A 26,519-nucleotide genomic window follows, 5' to 3' on the forward strand; every position below is an offset into this window, starting at 1 on the left:
TACAAACATAAAGACTTTATTGAATGCTGCTCAATTCCCCAAAGATCTTTCATTACAAAATTTTTCCACACAACTGCAGTTTAAGAGATTGGAATGGTACTCTGATAAAAGATGTGAAAAAATACTTGATCAAGTAAACAGACAAGACTTCTATTGTCAACTTTCCACCTTTAAAAAACACTGCATTTTCTTTAAAGAAAACAAGGAGTAATTTCTTCACATTCTTTCCTCCTTACTAAAAAAAAAAAAATATAGTAATGCCAATTTTGGTCTCATTCTTCAGTCCATGAGATGCTAATCCTACTGCAGAAACACCCAAGATGAATCTCTCTTGGAGACTGCAGCTCTCTGGAAGGTCCTTGGCTGATGAGGAGCATCATTGATGGGCTCTCCAGAGGAAGCTCCATCCTCAGCTGTAGCAGGAGGAAATCCCTAACTAGCCCAGGACCCCAGAGGCAGCAGCAATGGGGCAGAGGCCCTGGCCACCCCAACCTTTTGCAGCTGATTCTCTCCCTGCCCTGCCTCCTTTCTGACGTGAGCATTGTGTAAATCTAACTCTGAATCCAATCAGAATTCAAGGACAGCTCTGTATCAGAGTTCCTCTTAGAGCTGTCAGGGGCATGTACTGAGTATCTCAGGCTGCTGGGAACGTACCTTGGTTTTATTTGAGAAAATACAGCACAACTAGAAGCCTTTTCTATCATCTTAACCAAAGTATGCAGCAATGTGAAAAGCACATATAAAACAAGGAAAAATGTGTACGTAGCAAACTATACCACCTATGTGCAACACAATCAAAAATTCAAGTCATAATTCTCACCACTCCCGTAATTATTTCACTCATTAAGGATGAAAACTCAGTTCTATGAAACATTGGAAGTGACAGTACATCAATAATTAGACAAATTTACAATATGTTGTGGTAATGACATCACTTAATTGCTGTATTTAAACTCAAATCTTTACATTTGCCAGAGAAAAAAGTTGGCTGTTTCTATTATACTGATGAGGTTTCTTTTGCAAATCCTTATATATTTCAAAAGGGTACAAAAAAAAATGTCTGCCGAGTAGAGGTGGTCATTTCTTTTATTTGGCACTTGTGTTGTGTGCATTGAGCACAGTGTGAGTGCTGTTCTGCTTTTCTGCCATCGCCTTCTTAAGCTTTAACTCCTCCAGCCTTCTCCACAACTCTTCACGTTCCAATTCTTTCTTTTTCTCTCTGAAGAAAAGAGTGAAAGATCAATTTCAGATGTGTTTTAAGCACAATCTGGAGACACAGTGACTTTAAAGTATTAGTAGATGCAAGTCACAGTTAAGTTTTTCTCCAAAGCTATTATTAGAGGCAATTACAGTTTCCTCAATTAAAAAGAGAGGATAGCAAATAAGTAATGGTGAGTGGTGAAACTGTACCTTTGCTCCAGCAAATGCAGACAATTGCTGTAGGGTGGCTTTGCACAGCTGGCTGCTGCTTTAAGGAGGTTCTCTATCACATGCACAGAAATTCAGGGACTGAGCATCTTTGTGAGGGAGGAACAGAGCTGCAGGAGGGGAGCTGGGGCCCTCCTGTCCCTCCCTGGGCTCAGCTCCCCCAGGGCACTGCCTCGCTCACGGGACACCCAGCAGCAAACAGCTCCACCACAGAGCAAAGCAACAGCCACAGTGACAGCCTGGACACATTCACCAGTGGGAGCTGGGGAAAGGCTCAGTACCTTTGCCTTTCTGCTTTGTACGAGCTCGTGAGCTCATCAAAGAGCTTGCCATTCATCTCCATCAGGGTTTTCAGCACGTTGTACACCAGTGCCACAATGGTTCTGCAACAGAAGGAGCACAGCCATGAGATCTACTAAGTGATAAAAACAAGCATTTGATTTCTCTTTTGGATTCCAAGCTTCTTATTCCAGATACTGCTGTAAGGTCAGGGAGTTTCTGAAACAAAATCCTCTCCATTTTATTAATTTACAGAGGAAATTATAGTACAGGTCAACATTTTTTGAAATGGCTATTTAATCCTAAATTCCTGACTTCTGTAATTGCACAGGATATAATTATTCATGCTGTGGCTGTATTTTAAAGCCATTCAATTATGTGAACCTTTAATAAACCAAGTTTTAACAACAACTCTAACATTTGAGCAATGAAATATGAGAGTCTAGAAAAAGAAAACTTCTGGCTTGTAGCTTCACGAAGGCAGCAGACAAACCACAGGCTTAGTCTGGTTTAGCACAGCAAAGCTCTCCTAGCAGTGTTTCTGGGCAGCAGGAGTCCTGCTAGAGAACTAGAATCAAGAACATCAGATCATGGATTTGGGTACCTCAGTTTCCTTAAGACACTCTCCAGCTTGAGCAACACTGGCTGTGTGTTACATGGCTGCCTGTATTCCTGCACTATCCTTCTTGTGTAAATATTCACATTTCAACAAACCATCTTAAATGTTGTGTTATCTCCTTTAAACCTACTCATCTTTATACAAAGAAATAAAAAATCAATAAAATTAAACATTAAAATGCCTGTCATTAAGCTTAATCACTAAGCAAAAAGCAGGTAAACTGCCTTTTCTGTTTTCTCCCTCACTAGCAGTTCCCCAGTGACTGCAAAGCTGCAGCCCTGTGACCTTGAAAGAAGAGTCAAAAACCCCCCTAAGGAAATAACCAAAGAGCCAGGTTTGCCTTTTCAGTGCACTCTGTCCATCGTGGTGGCACTAGGAAATCTCCCAGCTGTTCATGAGAACCCTGTGCTCATTCCATTCAAAATGCACAGCATCCTTTGCCTGTTATTTTTTAAATTTGATTTTTTTTGTACCCTGGCTTTCATGTGGTTTGAGGTCAAAAGCTTGTTTAAAATTTTGGTTTTCTGAGAGGAAAAGTTGGATTTTGAGCAAGGAGTCCCTATCAGACAACCAGATGGATAAAAGCATGTTTTGCTGCCCTCCAAAACAGATTAGAATCAAAGGATTAGACTTTCTTCTCCAAACTTCCTTGTCTCAAGTAGGCAATTATCCTGTGTCTTCTACTTCCTTCATAAAGGGCAACTTCTGCCTGCAGAGAGGAAAGAGGGACATCCTCCAAATTTGCTGAGGTCCCAAATACACTGATGCTCCAAGGACTATTCCCCAGGTTTATATTCAGTCTCAGCTGCTGTGTTTGCAGCTAGACACAGCATCTAGATAAACCCAGAATAATTGCAAAGCCTCCAAGGGCTTAAAACAGGACTTGTGTTTTACTGCAGGGCTGTGGGGGGCTCCTGTTCACCCTGGCTTTTGCCTGTAGAAACTTTATATTCTGCACACTAACTTGCAACTTAATTCAGGGTGCTGGCACCAGCAAGCTTTGCTTTGCAGTATTTCAGTACCATTACTGCTTCTTTCAAACACAGGAATACCAATATTTAACTTGTGGCACCAATATTTAACTTTATAAATATAAAGTGAAGTAGTCACTCATTTCTCATCCTACCATCCTTCACAAGGGTTGCTATTCTCTGATAGGATCTTTTCTTCTTTTTATCTCACTGATCAGCAATAAACACTTATGAAGACACAGAGAGCTGTATTCATTAAAGGACAGCAAAGCACAAACAGAAGCAACCCTTGGAAATGGTTCTGGCCTAAGTAGCATTAATTTGCATTTTGAACTAACACAAATGATCAGATGTGATTACAATATAAAGATCATCATCCAATTTCCTCACACTTTTTCAATAAATTTCAGGTCTCCATCATAACAGAACAGTGCAGAACAGTGAAAGAACAACACAGCTGAAAGTGACACTTGATTTAACACCCAGAATATCCACTCCAATGGATTTCATCTCATTTAAGTAAAAATGAAGTCACATTTAAAAGCTCCCAGTCCAAACCTGAAAGAGGGGACAATTTATTTATGGTGCTACAGATAAAGTGAAAAGTTACATACGGATTCCAGTGTTCTTTGGAGATCTTGTACAAACTGCCAAACATAATTGGTAGAATTTTATCAATGTTCTCCTCAATCAGGCTAAGAATATATTCATTATTCCAGAAGTACAAAGCTCTTTCTGCAACCTGAAACACAAAGTTAAGGGTTCATAACCATAAAATGAGTTACCATGAGGTTTGCTTGGGATTTTTATACTTTTTTTTATTTACCTGAAAATGTGAACTTGACACACTCTTGGATATTTGCTTAAATAAAGGCTCTTCTATTTTTTTGAATTGTGTTGGTTCTATAACATCTAAGATTTCTTCAATTTCACCTAAAAACATTACCTGTTAGTTTAGAAAGGAAAAAAGGATGAGAGTGTTTTATACCATCATTGTAAACAGAAGCACACAAAATACAGCTTATATATTAGTTATGAATCCTGCAAAGAGCACTGTTTGTCATTACAAGGCATTTGGACATTCACAGGGGTTTTTTGCAGCCTAAAAGAAATCAATCATCACTCTCAGCTAACAGGTTACAGCTCTCCTCTTGGACTTCTTTTGTGTAAATACTGAATATTTCACCAAACTGCTTCTGCAGAAAATGGGATTTTACAGTTACAAAATAAAAAAAAAAATTAGGGCATCTTATTTCAAGAATGGTTGCAGAAATTATCAGAGATCATCAAAGTAGCTTTTAAAGTGATAAGCAGTTAATTCCCATATAAAATTGCAACCCGCAGAACTCTGGGTAGCTGGCACAGAAAAATTTATCACCACTTGCAGAAAAAGAGACAACAGTGTTAAGGGACCCACTTTTAAAGACTTGTTGGGGATGGAATCTGGTGGGACAAATCAAACTCCTGGTTTTCAAACTCATTTTAACTACATAGAAGAAACCAGACTGTGTCACATGACAAAGGTGAGTGCCTCAAGAAGCTTCAAGAACTGCAAGTTTTCTGCAAGATCTCTTGAAGAGCACAGCAGAGAGGTTTGTGAATGTGCCCCACGAGATTTTACATCACAGCAAACACCAGAAATGAGACACAAAACCAACCTCTTTCTGACTGCATGTTTTTGGCCAAAATTTGAGCAATCCTCTGATTACCTGTATGAAAAACACAAACATGTCAAAAGCAGGACAAGTTTCTACTACATACTAGATAAGAAAAAAAATACTGGTTTGCTTTTCCTTATTCAGAGGTTCAATGAAAACTGAATAAACATCATTGAAATGTTTGTCTTGTTTAGGTTATCAGAATAGCTCAGATTATCAGAATAGCCCCCTATTGCTTTGTGTGCCTGTGATTATCCATTCACACTCTGCCCCCATCCCAGTACTCACATGAACTGACAGGATGCTGATCACATCAAAGCATCACAAAGTGAAGTTAAACTCCCTGTAGCTAAATCTCACAGAATATTTGTTTTTTTGTCTTCTACTCGTCCATACTTTGGGGAGCACCTGCCTTGGCATCAAAGGTTTGAAGCCTGAGAGGAAACAATAAATGCTGACAGGGCTCTAGAGAGGAGCCATGGCCTCCATCTCTTCCTTTTCTCTGCTACAATTTGACATGTTAGACTGAAAACTCAAGTAAGAAAGATGTGAACTTACAGAGAAAATGTATTCTAGTAGCTACATTTGAAACTACCTTACACAAGACTGGAAAAACAAAACCTTTGGGAAAATTAATTGGAAAGTACAGCCCCCAAGAGGAATGGAGGGAATACAGCAAAAAAAGGCTGGAGGCATTTTTCCTAGAAATAAACATATCACATGGCATCTAAATTACAAAATTAATTCTAGCTTAAAAAAAAAAAGACCAAAAAAAAAAAAGCTGCAACTGTATTCCAGAAGCAGAAACATTCTCAGAGCCTTATAAACTTTCATTCTGAAGAAAGGACTTCTACTTTTTATGATACAACTGCACCTAACTGATCATATCCAAAGGGAAAACGTGCACAATTATTTAAATACCTTCCATATTTGCTTTTTGTCATGTTGATTTTTTTTCCTTCAGTTTTCCAGCTGGCTGCTTTATTAACAACTACACAGACTGTCAAAAGTGGCTTTCCAGAGAAATAAGTTAGTAAGACTAAAGTGCACTTCCCAGCACAAATTACCGCAAGAATTTTTAAATATATTTTGCTAGAGAAGAGACCCATATTCCCAACTTGATAAAGAAATAACATGTTCTGAGTGTAACAGTGCACACCTCAACAAGACACCTATTCCTTGCTCCTCCTTGGAGTGTCAGGTTCCAGCTTGACCGTGCCTTTATATTAAAAAGCTGATACCTGCACATTCATGTTCATGGATTGCTGCTTTCACTGCACAAGCTCAATATTCTTCCCGGAGCTGCAGGATTCCCATGAATTGGGTTACAAATGTAGGCACCTGCTGGAAAACTGAACTCATGCACCAGGACTGCACATTTAGCCTGATTTCCTCCATGTAAAGGCCATTGCACTCAGCAGGGTTAGGTAACAAACTCCTCTTGTCAACTCTGCAAGCATCAGGACTGACCTGAGGCAGACTACCATAGCTACAAGAGCTTGGATTGAATGTCCTCCAAACTGACCCTGAGTGACAATCCCTGCCAGAAAAATAACAGTAAGGTATGTGTGAAGACAGCCTTCTGATGGAGTTAAAATATTATTTGACCTAAAGCCAAGAAAAATTTCCAATGCTATCTCATCAGTTGACCCAAATTTTAACATTTACTTTTCAAGCATTTCAGAAAGTTTCTTAAAGCTTCACTTCCTATCTTACTAACTTTAATTCCTTTATAAAACAACTTTTACTACACACCAGAGTTACAACCAAGGCAGTGACTCTGCAGTGAGTTCTTGTGTCTTCTCCAGCCTGAATTCACCTTTAACTGATTGAGAAGCAGCCACAATTGCATAGACCATGGTCCAGATGAGGCTCAGAACTGCCCTGGGGCAATGCTCCAAAGCCCTGCCTCCTTCACAGCAGTCTGGGCTTGGGTCCTGCCCCACACTTCTGTGAATTTGTGTCAGGAAGTTCTGACCTTGTCACGTTGTCACTTCACTCAATCTTGCAGGTTTTTATGTAACACTCCACATTCTCTGCTCACATGTCAGCTTTGACTGTCAAAATGCCTGGGCTGTTTCCTCACTTGGCTTAAGGAATACAGGTTACACAATTCCCTTCTCCTGTCCCACAAAATAAACTAACTGACCAGTGTGGCTGGGAACACTGCAGCACAGGGGGGGAAAGATGCTTCAAGCACACAAGGCAAATCCATAGACACGAATAACTGGTCAGCTGAAATGGTTGTGCAGAAAACAAGCTTCCTGAAAGGGCACTCGGTCAAGATCAATTATTTGATTTTATTTTCCCAAAGCTGTTTATCTTTTTTTTTTTTTTTTTTTTTTTTTTTTTTTTTTTTTTTTTTAACAGAAGAAAATGTAGGTCTTGCATAAGCTCTTCATTTTTCTGTCACAGAAGAGGTGAAGTATGTAAATACCAAGATAGCCCTGATGGAGATATTCCTGATTGTCCAGCTAAAAGCAGTTTCTTTTACAGCTGGCCTGACATCAGTGTGTGTCCTCAGGAGCTGCTGCAGTGCCCTGAGCCCCTGCTCTCCATGGGCCCTGCCAAAGCTGAGCACAAACCCTTTCCAGCTGAGCTGTCAAATGTGTCACAGCAGACTCACTCTGGCAAAAGGCACAGATGCCTCAAGCACCTGAGTTTGGCTGCCAAGAGGCACCCCAGGAACTGCAGAGGATGGACAGAAACACCACATTTGGAATTTCGGAGCTCTTTCTGTCTAAACGAAGTGCTGTTATTCTTTTCAACTTTTATTTCGGGATTGTTTATTCCCTAAAATATCTCAACTTCATGCATGGGCTAAGCACAAGCAATCTGTACCAAAACCATTGAAATTTTAGTTTTTATGAGGAGAGAATACAGTCATGACATGCTTTCTAATTTGGGGTAGTTTGGTTGATACCAGAAGTTCAAACTTGTAGTTAAATCTGTGCTCTATCTTGGCTCTATCTTTCAAACTCAGAATGTTCTTAACTATTCTAGATTTCATTTCCAGCCCCCCAAAAAATTCCTACCTCTCCAGGTTTAATCAGGATAACACAGCACTGCTGCACAATTCAACAGGTTACACTGCAATATTTAATTGAAATTAAAAATAGAAAGACATCCAACTGAAAAACACTTACAGGCTCTGTTAAAGTTGTGTCTTTTTCCAGGAACTGTACAACACAATAGGCAAGCTGGAATGTAAGTCATATGGTTATTTAGTTTAAGCAGACACTGTTTGGACATTGCAGCACTACTAAATATCACAACTTCTAATGGAAGCACTTCAGATCATGGGGGAACCCAACCCAAGACATCCCTACACAGCCAGTTCATATTAGTCCAAACTAAACAAAACAGCAATTAAAGCAGCACGATATACAGGCCTGCTCTATCTTAAAAAAACTACCTGCATACCAAAAATCATCTTTTCTTTTCAACCTAGAAAATTATTTTTAAGCTTGGCAGATATTTCCCTAACTCAGATCCCATAACCAAACAGATTTTTCTTAACATCAACTCCTGTGTTAACAATACAAAGCTATCACTTTCAAACATCTATTTTGGGGTAAAAAAGACCACACTTCCAGTAAAAACCAAGCTGTGACACAGGTTTGACTGAGCACACATTGCCCAAGTGACATCTAGAGCACACAGCATCCAGTGGTAAATTACAAGTGAAAGAATTTGAGCATATTCCAAGGCCACAGGAGATGAGGCAGCTGCTGCCCAGCTGAGTGTCCTGTCCCAGTGCAGCAATGGCCAGCAAGTGCCTGGGGAAAGGTGGAAGGAGTGGGAATTATCATGTGATTAAGGCACCAGCACTGCTCTCCCAGCCTCTCCTGCTTTTGTGTGGGGCCTGCCCAGGCTAAGGATATTTAATGTTATATAATCACCTAGAGTTTAGTTACTGAGCACACAGTTGAGTAAGTAAACAACCATCCCATGCAGAAACCATACAATAATGCTATTGCTGAACTAGCTACAACCTTCCTTAGATTCCATTAAGACTGATTTTTAAAAGTCACAGTATTTCACAATATAAAGCAAAGACAAAAATTATGCAATAGACATTACATTTCAATACTCAGGATGCTTGAATTTAAGCATCACCTTTCTTTTTTTTATTGTGTCAAAGCAGATAATTACAATGCTGTAATTGCAACACGTGTAATTTCTTTATTTTGCCCTTAGGCTACTGATGCATTTGTATAGACTCAAAAAATAATGTCACACATTAATCTCCCAAATCCCATTATATGTGTACATCCAGTGCAGTAATGCTTTACTGCTCAAAGACCCAAGCTTAGCTCATCTTCAAGGCTTTAACTTTTAAGGGTAGGCTCTACTTCACTCAGCACCAAAGCAACCAGGCCACTTGGGATTGCAGAGCAGATTCAGCCCTGGCTCAGCCCTTTGGGATAAAATGAAACACACAGTGCTCTGTGTGCACCTGGCACCAGTGTTTTATGAAGGGACATTTTTCCTGGTCAGCAGGAAAAATGTGACTTTCAGGTACAGCTGAATTAATAGGGCCCTTTCCGTAGCCATGAGCTGGATTAAATGTATCCCAGAGAAAAGGGGGAGCTTGCTGCACAGATCTGTCAGTGAGAACACCTTTGGGAGGTTTCATGGAGCAGCAAGGCAATAAACAACAAAGACAAGTGATTTGCTTAATTTAAAACTTCATATGAGAATTAGGAATTGAGTGAGCTCTTCACTTGAGCCTGTTTGTAGGCTATACAGTCACAATGATTTCACTTTAATTAGAAACCCATTTTCTTGTACCTTCAGTCTGTATGGAGCTCTATTAGTGAGCTAAGTTAAAAATCAAGTTTTAATTAGCCACAGCAGAATTCCTTCCAAGTTTGCATCAACCATATTCAATACTTGTAGTGCCATATGTCTGGAGAGGATACAGATTATTCCTCACATGAAATGCTGAATGTCTGTGGCAAGTATGAGAACCCAAGTCAGCTGAAGAACTGCAGCATTCTGACAGCATGTCATGGATCTGCATAATTCCTGCCTGAGCCACAGAGCTACTGTGCACTTCTGCTATTTATAAATGGCAACAACATTCTCCCTCCCACCCCATCACTGGTGCAGCTTTAGAAAGAAAAAAACACTTCTGAAATAAATACCTGGCCTTACCCAAGATTCCTTTACACACAGCATTTAAGTTACAGAAAGGAAATTACAACAGCACAAGGCCCTGGGATTAAATGAAGCTTAAAGTGTGACAAGACTACAAGCAAAAAAGCTCCAACTTCAGTTGATATGTCTTTGACCCACTGGTACATTCTTTCACTTGTAATATATGTTAAATGTTATCTCAAAATTAACATTTAGATATAAGATCTGGAAGACTTTTTTTAAAAAGTGATTGAATTTGCAAATCTTTCGTAATATTAATATTATAACACATAGTGCTTTAAATTTCATTAATTTCAAATGTAAATACAAAACCCCCACCACTTAAAAATAGGCAAAAGCTTACCTGTGCATGAAACAAAGCTAATCCCTTTGCAGTATGCATGGGAATCAGAACTTTCATAAGGAACTGTTTGTGTTCTGCTTTCAGTGGCAGTGCAAAACCATTGATAATACTGAAAACATGAATAAGCAGGATTTATTTTTATTAAAAAAATAAATTTTTTCCTGGCAAGTCAAGAATTTCTGTAAGTTCAACTGAAACTCCATTTCTGATTCAGTTTTTAAACCCGATTATTTTGAAGTCAAAAATAGCTCAACATGTGCACAACCTTTGAAATGCTGCTATAATGAGAGTTTAGACTCTTGGTAAGGAATGCCAGAGATTCACACTAGAAGCTAAATAATACCCATTAGATGAGCTGAAGTATTTTTATCATCCATTAAATAAAATCATCTGCAGTAAGTCCTGCTGTCTAATTGCAAAGCTTAGACAGATGTATCAGGAAGCTGATCATGTCACCCACCATCACTAGCAACATGCAGAGAAAAAAAGACTATGCAATTTTAATAGCGCACTTAAAGCACTTGTTTTGAGATTGTTGAACAATCTTTCCCTTCAAAAACCAAGTTTCAAAGTTGTCTCATTGATTCAGTCCTCTTATATTTAAGAGTTGATGAGCTATAGACAAGACAAAAGTCCTTCAGGAAAAGGTTAGTTTCTCTTGCCTCTTACATTTTAGGCAACTCTGAGAAAATAATGGGATCCCTATCACTTGATTTTTCATGAAAATTTATTCCACAATAGCTTCATGATATTTATATTTTTAGTTAGACCAATAATACAATTTTCTACTGTGAAATGCGTGACAGTTTTGGAAAGGCAGTAAAAAAACTACCAGAGAAAAACCTCAAAGTTAAATTGAAGTTAGTGAAATAACATTCAAAACAAAGGTAACTAAAAAACCCTAGCACTTACAAGGCTTTCCTGAATAGAACTGAAGGAAAACCAGCCTGCTGAAGATTAAAACATTTCATTCAGCACGAGGGCAAAAGTTAATATTCATTTTCTGAATCAAAGAACAAGTCATCCATCAGGCAGAAGATAAGCAAGAGTAGATAGGTCTGACAAACAAGGACCCTTGAGAAGCATTTTTTGCCTGTCAACTTTAAAACTTGCACTGAAAAAAGAGCAATTTATTCTGTGTCCCAATTTGATATTCATGTGGTAACCCAGACAGTATTAGATTATCAGTGACTGCACTTCATCCCTCGTTACTGTAATAATTCTCTTCCCCCCTCTCCATTCCCAAAGCACAAAAGCTGAAGCAAACATTCATAATAATGTTTTATATTTTTCTGTGTGAAATCAAACTTACCTTCCTAATATCTCAAGGAGTTCAGCAACACCATTGAAGTGCTCTGTTTCATATATAAACCTGTTACCAAAAAAGACAACCATCAAGATTTGCCACAGAGGCTCAGAGACTCCAAAGAAGTAACTTTTACTAAGCTTCAAATATTTGAAAGCAAGATCACAGACAAACACAGGTCTTTCATTTCAAGAATAAATCACTGCAGACCCAGACTGTGAAGGCAAAATAAAATATTCCTCAACCTAGTCACACACATACAGAGCATACCTGAGGAAAATGTTGTTTATCTGTTTCCTGATGAATGCTCTTAAACCGAGGAATTTTCCATAAATTCTATGGAGAACTGTCTTTAGAAAATCACGTTCTCGTGGGTCTTCACTGTCAAAGAGCTCCAACAACTTTAAAAATGAAATAGAAATGTATTACTTTTGAAAGACTTAAGATTTTGTTATGAATTTTATCTTTTGTTTTGAATTTTCTCTTTAATTTGCAAGTTTACTTTAGAAAAAAAATAGAATCAGTTTAACTGGACTTTTTTTTATATGTCAATAGTAGATTTTCAAAATTACATTTTTAATAAAGTTGGTTTTTTTTCTAATAAAATAATCAACTTCAATTCTTTCCTGTGTACAACGGACACTGAAGTCATTCCAGTAACTGTTATACTATGAAAATAAAAATGCAATTGCAAACATGAGATTACCAAACTGTAGGTAAGTGGTTTACACTTGTTATTTAAGAAACCAGAATTAATCAAATCCATGTCCTATATTTACAATTTCATAATTAAAGTCCTTTACTGCTTATCTCAAAACTTGTATCTTGATGGCCAAACAAAAGCATTCCTATACAAGAAATTTTACAATTAAGGAGGGGGCCATGGAATAAGTCCAAGATATGTAATTACTAACCAATTCCCCATTAATACAGACTAAATGCTGCAGGAGATAACAAAACTTTCCACAAACTTTTATCTTGTAGAAAGTCTTTCAAGGATACAGAAAAGACCAGGCTCACTCCAAGGCATTAAAAAATACTCAAATCATGTTACAGACCATAATTTTTGTTGGGTTTTTTAACCCTGCATGGCCAAGCAACAGCATATTCAGAAAAGTTAGCTGCCTTGAGCAAGTCAGTGGCAGCTCAAGCAGAGTCTCCTGCTCAGGTCTGAGCTTAGGTATGTCTGTACCAAGCAGCACAAGGGACTGGAAACAGCTGTTCAGGAACTTGGTTCAGGCTCACTTCAATTTTATATTTAGCAGGAATTTCTCAGGGTCACTACTCCACGTTTTTTCCCATATATAGCTAGCTGTTGGTTGCATTGTCTCTATCTTGTACTCCAGAGAAAGATCAAGTGAAATGTCAGGAACAAACTCTGCAATGCTGCTCTCAAGGACCACTGGTCAGTTTGTAAAGTGGACACCTATAGCAAATAGCTCACCAGCTGCCTCGGGCTTAAATTTTGTGTGTAAGTTGAATAAAACTGAGAAGAAAACACATATACAACCACAGCAGAACCAATTAAGTGGAAATTAAATGAAGGTAGGGAGGGAAAGCATCCACCTTGTGGTTTTACTTTTCCTTGCTGTATTGTGAAGGCCTGCCAGCACTCTTCAGATACTGAGCAAACAAGAATTTTGACAAGCAAAATTTGGCAAACACGCATTTCAATACAGTGAAAAAATCCCCACTGAATTCACCTCGAACCAAAAATTGTTATTGCATTCTACATTGCAATTCTCTAAGATGTTATATTTAATATGAAATCTCACTTCATTTTCTTGCTCATAGTTGCTTTGCATGGTAAAGCATGACCTTCTTAAGTAATTTCTTACTTGATTTTCCTTCTGTGGTTAATACACAACAGTAAAGAGAATTACACTACCTAGGCACAAGTAAGGAGGTATTGAAACACATTTCATGTACAATAAGTGCATGAACTTTTTACAAGAAAAAAGTTTGCTGTAAGTTTTCCCATGGTAAAAAAATTTAAAAAACAATCATAGAAGGATTACAAAAATATAATTACCACATTGTTCATTTGGCTGGAATTAAGTTACAAACCATGAAAAACAGAACTTTATAAATCTCAAAAATCTTACATTGCAAAGCACTGAGGTTGGTATCTGAAAACAAAGTGTTCCTGAATTTACTAAATACATATAGCCCCTGTGGTATGATGTGCTGTTTATTTAGTGTTTGGCACCAAACCACTGCTGCAACAACTGAAATTTACCCTGTGTCAGCAGGAAAGCTGATAATTTAAGTTCCAGAGGTGATCTTTAAACGCCACCTTCAACTTTCCCAGTCGCCCTTACCTGCTGTACAAATCTCTGGTCAATGTATCGCTTTGCAATGCTGGGCTGAAAATCCGGGCTCTCCAAAAACCTCAGGAAAAACTCATACACCAACTACAAACATGGAAATGAACATTCCAGTTAGTAAGTACACCACAACACAGATCTCAGCCTTGTCACCACCACCAAAGGCTGTGGAACTACTCACATGCTCAGAAAGCACAAAAGGAATCAAAGCCTAACACATCACTGCTTAACCACAGCTCCAACTGGAATTTACTGAAATAATTACAGTAAGTACCCAGAACACTTTAATTCCCAGAAGAGTCAAAGCTTAATAAATAATCCACTGAAAATACCACTAGTGGACAAAAACCAAGTTGTAAATGTTACAGTCCTGCCATGTTAAGAACTTATTATGCAGAAATAGGTTACCAAACATGAGCAGCACTGAGAGTTAAAGTAAATGCTCTAACATTACATAATTCCTTAAAGAGATTAAGAAACATCTCCTAAGTGTACCTGAAATTAAGTTTTGACCACAAACTCTGAAAAAGAAAAGTTGAATTAAAACACCTGAATGAATTCACAGAAACTGAAAGAATTCAGATTAAAATTAGGCTTCTGTATCCTGGAAACTCATTTGTAGCATATTATTTCTACTTAGTTCAAGTTCCTATCTGCTACAATCCCACAATGCCCAGAGATAAAAATCCTGACAAGAGCTAGAGCTAGCAGAGAGTGGCATGAAGAGGGCAGAGCCCAAGTCCCACACTTTGGGGTTCATCAGAAGTCCAAGACAAAAAACTGCACTTGCATAACAATGGCAGATTAATAAAATACACAGAAGGCACCTCTTCTCTAAGACAGAACTGAAAGATGCCTTATGTTTAGATTCCATTCAGAGCTATTCATGTTCTCAATGCCTATTTCATAACTCCATATAATTAAACAGCTGATTAGTAATAACACTACAATGCAATTTAGGTACATAATGCCAACACTGACTGGGCTTCTAAATAAAAGCCATGCAGAGCTGTGCTCATACTCAAAGGCATGAATTTCAACTATTACCACTCTGAGGACTTAACTAAACTGAGAGCCAACACCTGAGTAATTCATAATTATAATTAGGAAGCTCACTTCAGAAAAATGCATGACAGTAAGTACTTTTATGTAGAACATTTGAGCTGACGGTTACTTATGCATAGCCTCAAGGAGGGTGTGCTGTATCTGCAAAGCAGAGGCTCAGAAACTCAAGCTACCATTCCCTTTGTTCCCTTCTGACAGACTGCAAGAAGAGCTTTTCATATCAGCAGTTTACATAGAATAACAGGATTGTTAGGGTTGGGAGGGATCTCTGGGAATCATCTAGTCCTACCCCCTTCCAACCCAAAACATGCCCATTCTACTGATCTTTTTCAAATTAGCAACTAGATAAATCTGTATAGAAATGGGCAACATATGGCCAGAGGGAGGTTATATAGCACAGCCTCATAGGGATTAATTTTGGAACTTAATTTAATTCAAGATTTCTCTAATAAATTCCTATATGAATTATTTCTGTCAGTGACAACAGTAAAGAACAGCCATGTGTGATAACTGCCACAATATTAGAAGCTACCACCAGGGGGAAAAATAGAAAATAAAAGTTTCTATAAAATAGAAAATAAATGTTTCCCACAAGAAAGGACAAGTTGACCCTGAAGCTCTAGAAGAATAAATACAGAATGAAACTCAAAGATTGCAAAGTCACAGCTGGAGTTCCAAGAAAAAGCTCTGCTGAGCATTTGCAAGCCCTAAAGCTGAGAAAGGGTTAACCATAGGATGATTCAGATCCATCCTCACAATGAAGCTATGGAAGTGACAGATGAAATCCAAGGATATCCCAGGAAGATACTGACAGCACAGAGATGCACAGACCTACATGTGCTGAGGAAATTTATTACAACCTGGAAGGATACAGAGAAAGAGCCACCAGAATTGTCACTTTCTAAGAGTGAACACTACATTGGCATATTTTGTTTTCCCTAAAGGACAGGGGAGGAAGGATAATTACAGCTTCTTTCCATAAACAGATACAGTGACTGCAATAGACATCAAGCAGATGAACTCTAAGTGAAAAGCACAATGCTGCAACATCTTGTAACAAGCTGTCTAAGATTAAATGCAGGATATCAACTGGGTATGGTATCAAACTTTGGAAATCCTTGTGAGATACATGAAAGCCTCTTTATCCAGAGCATTTCAGGAATCAAGCTGCAGTAGCCATTTCTGGGTAAGTCAAACTCTCCCTTCTCCTGCATGCTAATGTTTGTAAACTTAGAAGCACAACAACAACAATCAAACTAGGGGCACCAGAACAGATTCTGGCCACAACAGATCCTACCTAAAGAGACAGGCATGCTCAGCTTTCTTAACAGAAACATTACTTTTGGAAATACTTGATCAGGGGAAAGATATTGGATTTAATATTTTTTGTTCTCAAAACTGGTCTGCTTGGGCCAAAAAGCTATGAAATACAATTCCTAATGCTTTAGTGATACAGTCTTGCAGGGACCACTAGACTATTATTGCTTTAAACCAGCAATTCCACCAATTCTGCAACTCCCTGAGCTTCGAAATGCTTTAAATGGAGGGTTTTAAATGCCAGCCTGTTCAACCTACTGTGGCTGTTACAAACCATCTTGAGCTCTGCTCTGAAGCAACATCCTTCAAGTGCCACTCATTTTACTGAAGGTCTGGAGTCTTTTGTTGTGGCTACACACACTGGTAACTTACTAGGCAATTATGTCAACAGATTCAAGCAGAGAAGAGGTTCAGATTTTTTTTCTTTCCTCTCCCAGAAAACTGGCTACCTGACTGCCAGATCAGGATAGAATTTGGAATTTGTTTGTAATTGATCTGTCACAAATCACAGCCACACCTTCCCCCCTTAAACAGTCCTTTAGACTATGCCAAAAATAAGAGTGTATTTTGCTGGGGAGGAGAATGGTTGTGTACAGATTTTATTCCACACACAAAATCTGACATTTCCAGCAGCTTTGTGCCCCTGAAGGGCAATGAGCAAATTATCCAACTCAGTATTCCATGGTCCAGTAGCACATCAACTGTAAAAGGACAGAGTGGGAAACACAAACTCTTTCCACTGTGCTGCAAGGAGTGATCTGTTCCAAGGCAGGATGAGCAACAGACACGGGAGAGGGAAATCCACAGCCAGGAACCAGACAGCCTGGCAAAAACTCCCTTAGAAGACAGCAAGGGAGAAACCTGAAAATACTGCTTCAAACAATACCACAGGCTACAAACCTCTTTCAATTACTCCCAGGCAAGCCCAAGGCACAAGTGAACTGATCACAAAATCCACAGGCCCTTTTCTATGAGCAGGACTAGAGTTGATTATGGCCTAAAGTGAACTGAGCTGGCATTTACACATTTTACCTCTGAGACACAGGTACTTAGCAGTCAGCTGGTGCTGCTGCTGACTACAAGAGACATTTGTTTAGCTCTTGCACCCTCCCACCCAACAAAGCCAAGCCTCTGATCCAGCTCATTTATAGCCATTTCACCTACAAATTAGAATCAGCCATATATAAGAAAATAATTATTACAGCCTTTAACCTGCAGAGTTATTTTCTGTGATAACTTAATTCTTGTTTGGGTTAATCTGAAATGCTATGCTGAATACATACCTTTTAGAGTCAATATTAGAAGCCCAGTTTTTAAATAAGAGTTTTAAAATAAGAGCATTTGTGGATGCATTAGAACTGTAATATTATAGGGGCAGAGGAGCATTTTAGCTCTTGAGAGGAGAGAGCAAATAGTGTGCAGATGTGCAGCAGCTTAACCTACCACTGCTAGGAGTTGCTACTTCACTTTTCTTCAACAGATACTACTTACATAAATTCAGCAATGAACTACCCAAGATATGTGCTTGGACATTTACAGCTGCTAAGAGTTAATTGAAAATAAAATAAAATCCAGCAGCGTTTCAAGTCAATCACGTGATTGATACAGCAGAGCTACAAAAATCACGAGATCCCAGGGAAGTGCAACAATGAAATAACCATGCAACTGTTACCAAACAACGCTGAGATTGTCAAGTTTTGGCATGGAGGGACAGAAGAAGGAGGGGATTTCTATTTGCTCAAAGGACAAATAAAGGCCATTACTCCATTTTTTGTTATTGCCACGAGAAACAGAACTGTTAATATTAGCTTATATTTTATTGAAGCAACACTAAAAAGCTGCTCAGTTGCAGAAAACAAACCTCTTAGGTGAAGAACATAATTACCTAAAGTTCCCACAGTTTTCAGACATACATACACCACAATTTAACAGTGTAATCTCTCTGTTAAAAAAATAGTATTTAAGCCACTTAGAAGAGTTACATTCAGCCAAATTTATACATGCTTTAGAAAGCATAAATTTTTTTTTTCCCTCTTGAGTATAAAAACTCAATTGTATTATAAAATAAATTTTCTTCTTCTTAATAAAGGCACAAAATGACTGAAGTATCCACATTGCCTTAGAAGAAGGCTTGGAAATAAAGGAACCACACACCTGTATGTGGGGCCATGAGGCTTCAAGAGTTGGTTCATCTTCTTCTGGATCAAAATCAGGGTTATCACTAGGTGGAAGTGTTCTGAAAATATTAGAACTAATCTGTAAGGGAAAAAAAAATTACTTGTATCACTGTTTATGCTTTCACAGATCACACTCATTAAGGTACTGCATTTATCCTGAAATCAAATGAAACAAAACCATGTAAAAAAAGTAATATAAGAATTCACTACCTCATTTTTTCAAAACTGCAAAATACAAACAGTCAGAAGTCTGTAAGATATCAGTGAAAATTACAATTTTAGTAACAAAAGTTACTAAAATTGGTAACTTTTGTCTCAACTGCTTTACGAGCTTTGAGGTAGACGTGGTCATATTCCAGAATCTTCCCTGAAACTATGGAAGGTTAAAAAAAAAATCAGCTGCCCTATCAAAAACAATTTTAAACTACATGACACCAAGAACTGCTTTTATATAAGACCACAAATAACTAATTAATTAAAATTTAAAGAGAGCTCTCGCCACATAGGAGAGAGCATGTCTGTCATGTAAGACAGACAATCCCAAATATGTAGAAATATTTCTTATTTCTACAGTTCTTTACTTGATTTCAAGATACTTCTGTTTACATTTTTCACCTTTGAATATTTCAAGATGTTTCAAGGGTTTGGAAATTTAGAAACACGTAACCATTCTATCTTTTCCATTTCACATAGTAGCTATTTTTTCTTAAAGTTAATCTAGGTTACTTTTAGTATGATACAGTCACATCAAATCAATTTCAAAAGGACAAGTTTTAAAAGGTTTCTTCAAGGATTTTGAAGTATATTGAAGTATGGATAGAAGACCATTCAGATGTCAAAGGTAAAATGCCATCTCTTGCACAGATAGCACATGCTGGATTTAAATCTAACACAAACAAAAGAGAACAGGCAGTTCAGTACATTTCTGCATTTTCTACCAACTTTTTCAGAAACAAGATAACCCAACCTTTCAAACTCTTTTAGACTTTTTGATCAAATCTGTTTCAAGAAGCTGCTTATCACTCAAGCCTACTAAGCACAAAAGGAACTGTTTGACACTGCACAAAATCCTCCTGCACATATTCCAAGGAGTCTCCAAGGTGTTTGAAGAATCTAGCAAAAGGAGTTCACAAAGATCCTGAAGTCGCCCAGCTGGCTCTGCACACAAGAATCAGCTGCTTCATTAAACAAGATACACAGCTATTGCATAAACTGACTTTTCATTTCCTCCTATGCCCTTTGTTCTGTGTCACTGTCTCCTGTTGGGACATGGCAAAGCTCTCCTGGACTGGAAGGGCAGTGAAGTTCTGTGTGGATGGGCTCAGCTGTCTCTGAGCTTAATGCACAGGAAAAACAATGAAAAAACAAAAACCCAAACTAAATAAAACCACCCAAAGAAACAAACAAGCCCACAAAAACAGTTGTCCTTTAATGCTGTAAACACAAGGGACTTGGGATTCCAAAGCTCAAGAACAAAAGGCTTGGGGTGGGGGGGGAGAGGAAGGGGAAATAGGAGTCAGAGAACATTAATTTTAATCAAGCTCAAAAACCAGCAGTACAATCCTGGTTCTCTTATTAGCTTTGTTTACTTTTACCAGGTATTCAATAAAACCCTCCAGCATATGAATCAGTCTCCTACAGAGAATGTTCTACCACTGCTTGCAAGTGTTCTGGTAACATCTCCTGAAAACACTTCTTTTTCTTTCTAGATGCATCTTGCTGAACTGAGCTGGTCAGCCCTGAGCACAGAACCTCACAGTAGTGAGGAAGTTTCATGTTCAAAACAAAGCTACTAAATACCCTTCTGTAGCAGAAATAATTAGCAAGCATCTCAGCCAGGCCTTTGGAACACCAATTGTATAATTTTCAGAGTATTCACTACTTCCACTTAAATTATTCATCTCTAAGAATATTTGAAACTTAAAATAAACCTTGCACCCTTTTTATGTACTAGCCTGCCTCCCAAAAGAAAAAGTTAATTTACCTTATTATGTTTGCAATACTTTTTCAAATTCTTCTCTATATCCTCTCATATTATTTAAAACATTCTTTTGCTTTCCTAAGTTATGTCTTATCCCAAAACTGCGATTTCAGAAACACAAATCATAAAAGGTTTTTAAAGCTGGATAGATTTCCAGATAAATCCAGCATCAGCTTTCTAAATTAAAGCCCCAAGTTTTCCAAAAATTGTATCAGAAAATGTGCCAGTTAGTGTACTGAAATACAGCAATCATGTTTTATTAAAACAAAAAAGGAAAAAGTCCCTTATTTTCTGTACATTTAATCTAAACATTTGAAAGATACTAGGTTCAATTCTAGTTTCTGAGTGTACAGATTGAGGATACCTAATTTATTTTAAATTCTGAATTCACAACCCATACAGCCTGTTAGGACAATCTCATTACATTAGATTTTTATATGCTGCTGGGGAACAAGGCAAGGCTGATGGGCACAAGGAGATGAAGAGTTAGTTACATTTACTGAAGAGGCACTTCAGTCATGTTCCCAAAACTGATACAAGCTAGAACTTTCTAATTTCCCAGGAAGTTTTAAAACTTAAAATATTCACAATTGCAAACCCTAATTTCCTTTTAGCTTCAGAGCACCTTTAACTGAGAATTTCCAAACAGAGAAGACACTCATTTTGGATGACCCAGAACAGAGGAGCACTGACTGCTGTGCTGCACCTTTAAAGCCATTTGTCAGCAAAGCTCCTCCTCAGCTGAAGGACAATCAGGCTGCCCAGGGCACCAAAAAGATAACCAACAGTGTGTCCTGCACATCTGCTTAAACAAAGACTTTTTAAAATGATGTTGTTCCATCCTCAGTGGCTCGAAACGACACTGGTATCATTTCCAGCTCCCAGCCTGAGGAGCCCAGCAGAGCAGAGCCGACCAGAGGAGCCCGTGTGACACTTGGCTCAGCAGCTATCCTGGCAACAGGGACCAGTGAAGGAAGGAATGCCAGACACCTCCTCACCTGCACAGACCCTGCCCATGCACTGGTCACAAAGAACATTTTATTTCCCTTCCTGCTGTCTTTAAGGCATTGTTGACTTTGCTCCCCACAGCTCGGGTGACTCCAAGGAAACCTGTCTGAAACCTGAGGCTGTTTCCTCTGTGAGCTGCAGAGAAGTTGTCCCAGGCCTTGGGAAAGAAATTGTTTCTGCTTCTGCCACTGCTGCTACTCTGGCTTTTCTCAGGGAATTTTTTAGTCTGCCTGTCCTTTACTACCAGCCAGATTATAGCTGGATTTCATTAAGGCTATTTCTACTTTTTTATCCCAAAACCACACTTCAAACTCTGCAGCAAAACTCCACTTATTCTTTTTTTCTTTTAATGTAGGAACACTGAACAGCCTAAAAACTTAAAATCCAAGAAAACAAAAGTGAAACAGTAACTCTTCAATCTCATACAAGTTTTGCTGCCAAGAAAGGCCTGGAGCTTGACACAGGTGTTAGGTGGAGGGAGAGACAGACCCATGCAGATTTTTTTCTGAAGCTGGTACTTCATCCTAATTCACAGCAAAGGCCTTTTCTGCTGCCAGTTGCCAGGGAGATTAGAAATACTATTCAAGCTTGGAGGGATCTTTTGTCTCAAGCTCTCAAAAACCTCTCACTGAGCATTTAAAGCTCTCACTGAGCTTCTTCACTTTCTGTCATTTTAGGGGAGAAAAGGAGATGGAAATTTGTTATGGAAGGAAAAACAAGCATCCACAGAATCCAATCATTTGCACAACAAAAAAACCTCAAAAGAACAGCTCGACACCACCTTATCTCCAAGAAAAGAAAACAACTCCAATATAAAAGAAAACCTCCCTTCAACAAGTACTATGGGCTAGTTAGTATATTCTTTCTTCTAACAAGGGGCTACAGAGGGCACACAGAATAAGAAAATACTGCAGGGATTCAGGCTTGCTGCCACCAGCAGCAAGAAAAAAAAAGAAGCCTGAGAAGAGGTGAACATACTTTGTCCTGTATATCCTTATGCAAAAAACATTTAGGACAGAGAACCAGGTCCTTTAAAAAATGAAACTATACAAACCCCCCAGTGCCCTAGATTGTTTTGTAAAACTTAATAAGCATCTGCTGAAACAGCCAAAACGATTAAAGGGTTCCAATAATCCTAGCCCTTCAGCATAGTGGCAAAACTTCCACACTTATTTACATTAAAGATCTGATCTGCCCAGAAAAAACCCCAACCAAACAACAAACAAAATGAACCTTAGGAAAAAATTAATTTGTACTGTATAGAGAACGACACAAGTTGCAAGCTGTATATTTGAACTGCTCTGCTTATGCTCCTGAGAGCTCTTTTAAAGTCAGCATTTTATCTATGTAAACTTCACCAAAGTTTAGAGAACCATTAATGAAAATGCATGGGCACTAAAGCCATTGTTTTTACATTTCACACTTCTAGGAAAAAAAAATAATTTCAGATTATTCTCAAATTTCAGATTATTGTCAAGTGTCTTTCAGTTGCATTCCCTGTACATGTGGTATAGGCAGATCAAAAACATTACTTAAGTAGCATTTGAAAATGCACATAAACACCTGGGAAAGTCAGCAGATGACCACAAATATTTTGTTCATTATTCAACAAGTCATTAGCAGCAATTGCACGGGACAAGTCATCCTATGGTTTATAACATCAGCAAACCACTTGGGCTGCTCTAGTACAGCTCTCCAAGGCCAAAATAATAACAAACAGCCATAAAAAGTATTTACAAAGTAGAGTTGCTTTCGTATACTGATAAACTTTTCTGCTGTCACCAGCACCTGCATCAATCACTATCAGAAAACTTTAGCCTAATTCTCCATTGCCACTAGAAAATAAAGATAGGCAGCACTGAAATATTGCCATCTTCTGAAAGAGAACAACTTGAAAGCTTACCCAGACTGCAAGTAGCTGCAGTGTACCAGTTCTTTCACTTTAATTAACCTGAATGCATCATGTTTCAGCTAATAATTAAAACCTGCAAGTTGTTTGTTTTTACAAGCCTTTCTGGGCCAAGTTATCATTAACAAATTATATTCTATTGTATAAGCAGAATAACCAACCGCAATTCTGAGTTAAATGCCATTAGAGTCATAAACTGATTTTATTAAAATACAAACTATAACAAGAGCATTCTACTTACCATTTTCACTATGTCAGCATAAGCTGACTCAACAATCACTCCACGATTTGTTGAAACATATTCAACCAGTTCATTCAGTGTTGCTCTCTTGATTTCTTTGCTTTTCAGGTCTGAAACAGAGTCCATGAAGTCAAAGAGCACACAGCACTGTTGCAACTTCTGACAAAAAAGATCTTGCTGTTCATTGAAGGTGGCATCTATAAAAGGAAAAAAATCCAAACCAAACACTTATGTCTATAGAAGCAAACAGGATTTCTAAATCTATTTTGTTGACAAGAATTTGCATAGCTATGACTTTTTTTTAATGTGAAAGAGCTGTGCTTCATAGTCAGCAAACTAACAGCAAATCATTAAGCAATTTTGCCCAAACTGAAAACATCTGTATGTCAGAATGGAACACCCACCATCCCCAACTTCTGGTACATGAAAGAAATAACAGACAAAGACAAGGCAGTAAATTCATTTACCAGCAACGAGTTACTGAATTAACTTTATTTTAAATACATAAATATTAACAAGTCTCAGTTCTCCATCACCAAAAGTCATATCCAGAAGCAGTGCATCAAACTAACCTTTCATTCATCCGATTTGTCTCATTCTGCTCCCTAATCCTTTATTATGTAACCTGCTTAAAAGCTGTAAAATCTGCTTTGAAGGAACCTTGTCTTTTTACCCCAATAGAAAATGCTTCACATACTTTCAACATCATGTGATCAATGTCTCTCTGAAGAAAGAATTCCAATATTTCGAAAGGATTAATCCTGAATTTTAATGGCTTGGTCTAAATAATTTATGACAATCTCGGTCATATAAGGGTTTTCCAGAATTTTTGGCCTATTAAGACAATGTGTTTGGCTGTGCCTTAGCATTTTCATTTTAGCATTCAGTACCTCTGTAATCTGATAAGCAGAATTCCTCCATTAACATTTCACATTTACTCTAAAAGAGATGGATTATCAAGCACTGCACTCTTCAAAATTTTAATACATCCTTAATATGCTGTAACTGTTCCAAAGCTGCATGACCACAACCATAAAAAAGTCATGGTTTTAACTGAAAACTTGGTTTAATATGTCTTTTGTTCTAGTTTTCAACTGTCTATAGGGGTTCAAAGCCACTGGACCAATACAGCATCACCTCATCTATCAGCCAGTTGGCATCTCACTCACTCTGGTGAAAAAATAGTATTCCCAATTTTATCTCCAAATAAAGAATGCTCTCCCCTGAAGAATTTTCAAGGCTGGTCTACAGCCTGACTACATCCCTTAGCTAATTCAGTCACTGTAGTATGGCTATGAGCACTGCTGCTTCATCACCAAAAGAATTAGCAAGACAAGAAAATGCAACTGAGTACTGAAAATCTTAAGTCTCGCCTTAAAACCTGAACAAATTACGAAAAATCTCACGCTTCTCTTTAATGTTTTAGAATGATTCTAATTCAACAAACTTCATTAAGTTTATACCTTTAACTGTATAAATAAAGTATAAATATAATTATCAGTTCACTCTGATAATGCCTGTTTCTCAGGTTTCCTACCAAAGCACCTTTCATTTAGCGGCTGGAACAGCAGCAGTCAGCAGCAGGTGTAATATTCAGCAGTTATCTGATAGAATTGCTTTGTCTCCATAAGCAAAAGGTAATTGCTGAAATGGACTGACACCCCTGCACTGTGCCCCGGGAACCCAGGCACAGAACCCTGCATTGTGCTCCCTTTGCCCACCTGACAGCTGTGATCCTATTAGCTGAGCACAACAACCTCAGCAGCTTTTGAACCAGCCAGCAATCACTGCTCCCTCGTGAAGAACGATTCACACTTCTGAATGTCAATTCTGCCATTTGAACCGCTTTTCTTTTGAAGAAAAAACCTTGCAAGATGCTTATTTCACTCAGATAACTACAAAGACACGAATTGTTACACTCTGCAAAATAATGAACCTCAGCTGTAAAAACATTTGTAAGTTATGTAACATTTCAGCTCAGATCTTCTAATATTCTACAGCGGATTGCATGAGTAAGTATTGTATCATAGCAACAAAGCAATAACAGTGACATGCTGAGGATAAAATCCAAAAAAGCCTAATTTAAGGAACCAACACTGGGAAGGCAGCTTTTTTTTGTTGCTAGCCCCAAGCTGATAGCCAGACTGCCACAGGAACCAAGCCTGCTCTTATTTTCCCTCACTACAAAGTCAGCTATAGTTCGAGTTACAAAGGCCCACAAGTGAGGCACAGCTAATACAATACAGTCAGCTGATGATAGATTTTTTTTAAATTAAAAATGAAGCATCATTAAACAAAATTTACTTAGAAGTTTCAAAAACCAGCAGACAGCACCTGAATACTTCTAACCATGGCTCAAACAGACTAAAGACCTCAGGTTAAAAGCCAGTAACTGGAATTCATACAAAATAATTAAATCACTTATTAGCTTCCCTAGGATACCAAATAAATTCCTGCATTAGCCACTTCTCGTTAGACAGCAGAGTAAAAGAGAATCTCTCCCCTGCCATGCACCAGCAGACCACTTCATTAGCAACCTGATCTCTCTCAATTGGACATGTTTCCTCAAATGAAAAACCCACCCATTAATCTGTTTTGTTACTATTAAAACATTTAAAGTAAAACCAAAGTAAGTATCTTCTTGTAAGCATACATCCTTTTTTTGGACTTGCAAGGGGAAACACAATTATTTTGTCAACTTATCATCTCTAGTCATTTGCAAGAGAT

The 26,519-nt window shown here is 38.1% G+C and overlaps 1 protein-coding gene across 1 annotated transcript in view; it reads right to left on the reverse strand.

The window, feature by feature from the left end:
- PPP2R5A (protein phosphatase 2 regulatory subunit B'alpha) overlaps window positions 1-26,519 on the reverse strand; it is a 41,817-nt gene continuing 15,298 nt past the window's right edge. Inside the window, exons 2-13 of the mRNA XM_059468695.1 lie at window positions 23,793-23,989; window positions 18,631-18,732; window positions 14,089-14,181; window positions 12,038-12,168; window positions 11,774-11,833; window positions 10,462-10,570; window positions 8,102-8,155; window positions 4,956-5,006; window positions 4,124-4,243; window positions 3,912-4,039; window positions 1,710-1,811; window positions 1-1,219 (exon numbers count right to left, since the gene is read on the reverse strand). Coding sequence (XP_059324678.1) covers window positions 1,087-1,219; window positions 1,710-1,811; window positions 3,912-4,039; window positions 4,124-4,243; window positions 4,956-5,006; window positions 8,102-8,155; window positions 10,462-10,570; window positions 11,774-11,833; window positions 12,038-12,168; window positions 14,089-14,181; window positions 18,631-18,732; window positions 23,793-23,989 — 1,280 coding nt within the window. The 3' untranslated portion in view covers window positions 1-1,086. The remainder of the gene's footprint in view (window positions 1,220-1,709; window positions 1,812-3,911; window positions 4,040-4,123; window positions 4,244-4,955; window positions 5,007-8,101; window positions 8,156-10,461; window positions 10,571-11,773; window positions 11,834-12,037; window positions 12,169-14,088; window positions 14,182-18,630; window positions 18,733-23,792; window positions 23,990-26,519) is intronic.

This window comes from Ammospiza nelsoni, chromosome 3, assembly GCF_027579445.1.
Source record: "Ammospiza nelsoni isolate bAmmNel1 chromosome 3, bAmmNel1.pri, whole genome shotgun sequence".
Taxonomy (NCBI): domain Eukaryota; kingdom Metazoa; phylum Chordata; class Aves; order Passeriformes; family Passerellidae; genus Ammospiza; species Ammospiza nelsoni.